The 7,829-nt window shown below is 45.7% G+C and overlaps 1 protein-coding gene across 1 annotated transcript; it reads left to right on the forward strand.

Moving 5' to 3' along the window:
* The first annotated feature begins 2,227 nt into the window (after positions 1-2,227).
* LOC122876440 (neurofilament medium polypeptide-like) lies at positions 2,228-6,976 on the forward strand. Its single transcript, XM_044196793.1, has 4 exons — positions 2,228-3,191; positions 4,537-4,736; positions 4,867-4,991; positions 5,097-6,976. The coding sequence occupies exons 1-4, from the start codon at positions 2,435-2,437 to the stop codon at positions 6,340-6,342; spliced, it is 2,328 nt and encodes a 775-aa protein (XP_044052728.1). The 5' UTR covers positions 2,228-2,434; the 3' UTR covers positions 6,343-6,976.
* Positions 6,977-7,829: the final 853 nt, after the last annotated feature.

Raw genomic sequence — 7,829 nt, forward strand, 5'->3', positions numbered from 1 at the left:
TTTTCTAGTTGTCCCTCCCAAGGTGACTCCCTCTTTTCTCACCCAGTTCCTCTCCTCTCATCCCTCTTCATCTCTGTCATCCCTCCATCAGTGCATCATCTTGTTCCCTGTTGTCTGCAACTTCCATTGTCTTTTATCACAACCTCCTGGCTCCACTTTTCTTTCATTGTCTCAAATCACAGAAAGCTCTAAATATACCACCACGGAAAAACAAGGGGAGCTCCTGACATCCACTGCTCCACAATATAACACTCACACACTTGCAGCTGCATAGGCATGTACATACATACATACACAAAAGATAGATTTCATACCGATTCCCCGCGTCTTTTTCCCCCCTAGGATGGGTTTCACTATTTTGTGACATTTTCCTCTGCATCGATCCTGCTATTTTCCATCTCTCTCTGTCTCACTGTCTCCCTTCTCTCCATCCATCCCTTCAAGGACAAGGGCATTACATGGCAAGAGCCTCTCACCTCCTTTTCTGCTGTTCCTCTCCCAATGTCATTCACATGGCAAGACTTCAAACTTTCATTACAAGGTTTGTATACAATTGTCACTGCGACAAATCCACCCATGGCAGCATTAAAGTGCAGATTATGTTCCCTTTGAGAAACCAACAGCAGCCTAAATGTGTCTGTTCTGGTGCTTGACATTTAATCTCTTCTATGGTATTCCTACTGTTTGTGGCAGGGGACCACTCATCATTTGGAGGTATTATTCTGTCTATATTCTCAATTTGGTTAGCAAGATAGCAATAGTTGCAGGTGTGTTGGATTTAACAGCTCCCCAACAGTGTAGCTTAACACTGACCATCACCAAAATTGCCATGTAATATTTCTCCAGCAGGTATATCCCAACACAGACTGCAAAATGATGAGTCTTTTTTCTGCAGACTTCATCTGTGTGCAGTTGGTTCAAATAACAAGGTATTGAGGAACATGAGCTATACTGAACATGAGATCCTCATAACATCACAACTGAATTCTGCCTATTCTGCTCCATTATCCTCATTTATAAAACATGAAGCAAGTGGAGGGAGGGGATGTGATGAATGTAATTTCTGTCCTGCATGTCCCCTCAGCCCCCTGAACATGTGAGATGTGGTGCATAAAACACTGTGATTCACAAGCAGCTAACCAACACATTCAAACATGCAGTTTAACACATTTGTGAAAACACATGATAAAACTGTAATGGGATTTCACCTTTGAAGATTTAAGAACCTTAAACAGACATGACACAATTGCTGGAGGACAGGCTAAGGGCTTGGGCGTCACACAGTCCCCTGGATGTCATTGGGCTGACAACACACATGTTCACAGAGTCGCATAATGGCTGATACAGAGAGATGACTGTGTGCTGATCTGTCTATTCTTCAACATACATCTCAGGGGAACGACATACACACAGTTCTCCCTGCTCCTTTAAGGTATGCAGAGTAAACTCACTCACCCTGAGTTTGAGTAATCAATAGGTGCAATACGTGCTCTTCAGAAGTGGTCCTCTTCTCACAGCAGACATCCCTTTAGATCAGTTTGTTTTTGTGTGAATGCTGTATCATCGTAGCTCAGTGTGTATCCTGATGTGCCTGCACTATAAAGTTGTTTTTGGTTTTTATGTCAGTGCTGTCACATGTCATGCTTGGACTGCAACCAGATCTGCACATCTGGAGATGATTTACTCTTCAGCAACAAAAGGAAGCAGAAACTAAGAGATGAAAAGTTACATTTGAAGTATAAGGAGAGAAACAAACCTTTTGTGTGTGTGTGTGTGTGTGTGTATGTGTGTGTTTAGTAAGAGAGGGAGATGAAAAAGAGTCTGTCAATGGCCCAGGAGTTGAGTTGAGTCCCAAGGGGTTGGCGTGGATCTGCAAACTCACACTGCAGCAGTAGAGCTACAGAGAGCATCAGCAGAACACACTGCACACCCACACAATCAGTTCACAAAGACTTTAGCCACAGTATACCCCAAAAATATGAATATGTCTTCATATTTTTAAAACCTTGCAAAATGAATAATATTCAGGGCTGTTTATAAAGCGCCATAGCAATTGACAGTTGCAAATAAGCCTAAATTTACTCATGTCCTAATCATTCACAGGCTATATTTCCCCAGGTGTTTTTATGCACAAAACACCTTAAGATATAAAGTGAACAGTGATGTTGTAAAAACATTTTACATGCTAAAAAAAACAATATTTAATTTTGTTGCTTCATTAAAATACATAATTTTACATTAACACCTTCAGTACAAATCATCAACAAAGGTTCACTGATTAGCGTGAATATATTCCTGCGCAGGCAGTAGTTTTCTGAAGAGAAGATATCTCTTTAAATAGAGTGTGTCCTGGTGCTGACTAGTGAGTTTTCCCTGCCTCCTATATAAGCTCAGCGCTACCCCTCCTGCTGCAGTCAGTTCTCCTCCGGCCAACATGAGCTTCACGGTAGAGCATCACTTGTTCGGTCCGACCTCGTACCGCAAGGCTCGGCCTGCCTCCGTGTCCTCCAGCGGCTTTCACTCCCAGCGCCGCCGCCTCACCTACAGCCAGCCGTCCTCCGTCGACAGCTTTGAGACCTTCAACGGTGACATGACGCGGAGGAGCGAGAAGGAGATTCTGCAGACTCTGAACGACCGGTTCGCCGGCTACATCGACAAGGTGCGAAACCTGGAGATGCACAACCGCAACTTGGAGGCGGAAGCGGAAGCTCTGCGGCAGAACCAGGCCGGGCGCGCTTCGGTTGGGGAGCACTACGAGCGAGAGCTGGGCGACCTGAGGGGTCTCCTGCAGCAGCTGACCGGGGAGAAGGCCCGCGCCGCTCTTGAGCACGAGCACCTGGAGGAGGACATCCAGCACCTGCGGGCCAGACTGGAGGATGAGGCGCGAAACCGGGAAGAGTTGGAGGCTGCCGCGCGCGCCATGAAAAAGTATGTGGAGGAGTGCCGACTGACGCGACTGGAGCTGGACAAGAAGCTCCGTGCCCTGGAGGAGGAGGACGCCTTTCTGAAGAGGAACCACGAGGAAGAAGTGGCGGAGCTCCTCGCGCAGATTCAGGGCGCTCAGGTGAGCTTCGATAGGCCTATGCGGGACACGCTCAAGGCGGACGTCACTGACGCACTGCGAGAGATCCGCTCACAGCTGGACAGTCACGCATCCAAGAGCTCAACGCACGCTGAGGAATGGTTCAAAGGTGAGTTGGTCAAGAAGGGGAAAGTTTTAAAACAATTTCAGTTTTTAAATCACAGAGAAAATTCCGCGTGCGTTTGACAGTGTTATACGTAGTGCGTGTTCTCTGTCCGTGGTGCTGAAGTCTAAAGTCACATCCCAGACATTTACATTAACGTTAGGCTGTAGCCCAGACTCAGACATCTTTGCAGATGAACAGATCCTGCTGGTAGTGTTAGAACCTTGATAACCTTTATCCCAACAACCTGCCAGATCTCCAACTTTAACAAAATAGACTAAGGAAGTTTTATTACTGGTTACAGAGGAATTAAGTAAGTCAAGACAGATAGCCAAACCTAAATAGAAAATGCGGAAAGATTAAGATTTAAATAATATGACCTCCGGTTTAGACGGTGCGCCTTTCTGTGGGTGCGTCTTTGCCGCAGAATGATCATTTTTACTTAAAGCAAGTACTGCAGGAGTGAGATGGCACACCGAGAGGAGACTATGACTAATTTGCACTCTCACTGTGGGTAACAGTGGGTGTGTTCTTGCTTGCGCCCCATGTGCGCGCTGTGTGTGCCTCACTGCCTCTTACCCTGAACCCGAACCTCTACAAATAGAATTAGCCCTTGCAAGGTCATTGTTCGTGGCAGGCAGACAGGACAGAGGAGTGCTTCATCACATGCTTTAACCGTCATCCGTTATGATGTCGTGAAGGACGTGGAAGCAAGCTATACATGTAGCATAGACTTACTGAAGCGAGGCAGAAACTGAGACATCATCTGGTTACAGCCCCTGTGAGAATCCTCCTCACAATTATACTGCAAGAAGATGCAAGATCGGATGCAGACAGTACTGCTGACCTTTGTGGTACTATACAAATACACAATTGACCACTTTAAAGGCCAGAAAGGGTTTTATCTGGACAGCAGTTCAACTGCATGTCAAAGAACTTAATGCTCTATAGATTGACCATGCGGTACATCTACATGCTGACTTGATATAACCAGCGAAAGGTGCCAACAGAATGACCTTCCCTGTATCGTGTCCAGCTGACTGCAGCACTGTGACTCCTTCATGCTTGAAAGAGGGAGGGAGCTGAGTCAGACAACTGACTGACAGATGGACACTGTCAAGGTTACTCCAGCTCCCAGTGGTGACTGTCTGCTCTTATGAGGCCTTGTGGACAGAGGACAGGTCAAATGTCTCAGGACAAAGATAAAACAACAATGCATGCATATGGACTGAATCAGAATGCACAATATCTCTGTACTTTAGTGTATGCAGGTCATGTCAAACTGTTTTGGGACACAGTCAATGGTGTGACGTCTAAATAATACGCATTCTTTTGGATGTCATTTCTGCAGTGCGTATGGAGCGTCTGTCTGACGCTGCTAAGTCTAACCAGGATGCAATTCGTGGGACCCAGGAGGAGATCGCAGATTACCGCCGTCAGCTCCAGAGCCGCACAATTGAGCTGGAGACTCTTCGAGGAACCAAGGAGTCACTGGAGAGGCAGCGTATGGAGAGCGAAGACAGACACCACGATGACCTCAACTCACTACAGGCAGGAAATCAACACAAACTTCTCACTTATCTCTCATGAGGAAAACCAGAAATGCACATTCGTTGCACATATCCTCTCATACCATCAGAATGATATTCAACCTGTAAGGCTGCGTGTTTATATTTTGCAGGAGACCATCAATCAGCTGGACAATGAGCTGAAAAACACCAAATGGGAGATGGCCAGCCAGCTGAAAGACTACCAGGAGCTGCTGAATGTGAAGATGGCTCTAGATATTGAGATTGCTGCTTATAGGTTGGTCATGGTTTAAAACCACACAATTGAATTGATTCTTTGGCTTCTTAATGTCTAACGTTATAGACACGTTCACTGACTGTGTGTCCTTGTCTTTTAAAACAGGAAGTTACTGGAGGGAGAGGAGAATCGCTTCGTGTCAGGAGGAAGTCCATACTCTTACCTGGAAGGCAGAATCTCTGCCCACTTCAAAGTAAAAGGAGAGGAGATCTCAGATAAAGTCATCGTGGAGGAACAGACAGATGAGACCCAGGTGACAGAGGTGACAGAGGAGGCAGACGAGGAGGAAGAGGAGGGAAAGAAAGAAGGAGAGGAAGAAGAGGCAGGTGAGGAAACCAAAGAAGAGAAGGGTGAAGGAGAAGATAAGGAGGAGGAAGGAGAGGGAGAAGAAGAGAAGGAGGAAGAAAAGGGAGAGGGGGAGAAGGAGAAGGATGAGGAAGGGGAGAAGGATGAGGAGGGGGAGGAGAAGGGAGAGGAAGAGGAGGCCGGTGAGAAAGAAGAGAAGTCCAAATCTCCAGAAAAGGCTGCATCCCCTACTTCAAAATCTCCTCAACCTAAATCTCCTGCCGTCAAATCACCAGAATCTAAATCTCCACAAAAATCACCAGAATCTAAATCACCACCAGCCAAATCCCCGATGCCCAAATCACCTGCTAAGTCACCTGCAGTCAAATCCCCTGCAGGAGATGAGTCAAAGTCACCTGTGTCTAAATCCCCACCCAGCAAATCCCCTGAATCTAAATCTCCTCCTCCCAAGACCCCCGAACCAAAGTCTCCAGAAATAGAGAAGGACAAGCCTGCCGCTGCCAAAGAGACCCCCAAAGAGGAGAAAAAAGAGGAGAAGCCCCAGCCTGTCAAGGAGGAAAAGAAGGAGAAAGAGCAACCTGTGAAGGAGGAAAAGAAGCAAGAGCCCAAGGAGAAAGACCCAGAGAAGGCAGACAAACCTGATACAAAGAAAGATGACACTTCCAAACCTGCTGCTCCCAGCAAGCCCACAGAGGACAAACCTGCTCCCAAGTCTGAGCCAAAAGAGAGTGCTCCCCCTGCCAAGGAGGAGAAACCCTCTGCTCCCAAACCAGAGAAGGCCGAGCCTGAGGCAAAGCCTGCCCCTAAAGCAGAGCCTGAGAAAACAGAGGGCAAGAAGGAGGAGAAGAAGCCGGAGGAGAAGTCCGCACCTAAAGCCAAACCTGAGAAAACAGAGAGCAAGAAAGAGGAGAAGAAGCCAGAGGATAAAAAGGAGACCAGTAAAGAAGAGAGTAAGGAGGTGAAGGAAGGAGGGAAGGCAGAGAAAGCGGAGAAATCTTCTGGTACTGAGTCAAAGGAGAGCAAGGAGGAGAAGGCCAAGAAGTAAGTCTGGATAAGCTGTGTTTCAGGGCACAAGGAGAGGAGGAGGTAGAGATGCCAAAGAACTATGAGGGAGTAAAGAGCAGGAGAAAGGGGCTGGATGTACCCAGCTGTCCAACACAAAGCAGGTGATGGTATGTAAGCAATAGTGATTTCTGTAGCAAATAATCCCCTGCTCCCTAAGTATGGCCATTACACACCCCCAATGCTTCTGATGTATGACTGTAGTGAATGCAGAATGCTCTTAACTCTTTATCTGAATGTGACAACTGCCCTAAATAAATAACAAGTGCATTTAAACTGAATCCTGCTGACGGGGACCGCAGGGGCCTGCTGTACCTACACAAGCCTTCAAGGGTAGAGATGTCAAAACAATGTCAAGCTAAAGACTGTGACAGCTATTGAATATAAAAATGTATATTTAAGCAGATACAAATGTCTGTTATATTTACAAATACATGAGTAAGAAAGACTTGAATTTTGCTTGTTGTGCACCTTAATGCAGCTTCTCCCGACAGGTGAACTGCAGTGTCTCACTCTTCTGGTCTGCAATGCTAGGACAACCATGACTGTGCTATGTATAAACTGCTGAGAATATGCAATATGAAACAGATAAATAAAGAATGAAGAATCAAACACAAGAGGCTTCTGGGGGTTTTCTTAATCTATTCATACCGCAAAGAAATATATAGCACATTGACCTTAGGTGAAGATTTATGAAGGAGAAGCGTCGAGAGTGATCTTAGAAGGTTTGAGGCCGAAAGGTAAATGCTGCCAGTAACTGCACTGCATTGCGGCTGAGGAGAGAAGGAACTGTACCCACCCACAGCAGCCAGCGCACTGTTCCTCACGTCCCATAGACAGCACTCATGTATAAATCAGGAGCAGTGCTGCTTTCTCACACAGAACAGGCTCAAATTCGCTTATTTCCCGGCTCTGCCTCACTGCACAAAGGGAAAGTTCACACGCTGAAGCAGTGATTTTATAATCCTTTCACCCCTCCTACAGTTATCTCATTATTGTTAATTCATAATTACCATTATTATTAGTTATGCTAGTTATGCTGTTGAGTATCATGAGTAGGCTTAAGATTAATACAAAACAGGCCTTCACTTTTGAAACCATACAAAATTAATGAGGAAACACAAATCCTCCTGATCATTTTTGGTCATGACTTATATTAGTATGTAAGCTATTCATAGATTTCTACAATCCTTCACTGAAAAGGTGTAGCTGCATTTTTAATAGGATTTACTCAGTGCAGCAGCTGATGAGAATAGTCATCCATTTCACCAGTCCACGTCTATTAAAAGCAGCTAACAGTTCAATTTAACCAGTGAGAAAAGTTTTTATGGACAAATTACTGACATTGGACACACTTTGGCTGACACTGGAATGATTTTAGTGCTCCCTTCAAATGCAATCTCATTGCATTTGAGAGACAGCTTTGTATTGATGGGATTAGCAACCGCATCATAACACACAACAGGTTGA

This window comes from Siniperca chuatsi, linkage group LG5 (assembly GCF_020085105.1).
Source record: "Siniperca chuatsi isolate FFG_IHB_CAS linkage group LG5, ASM2008510v1, whole genome shotgun sequence".
Lineage (NCBI taxonomy): Eukaryota > Metazoa > Chordata > Actinopteri > Centrarchiformes > Sinipercidae > Siniperca > Siniperca chuatsi.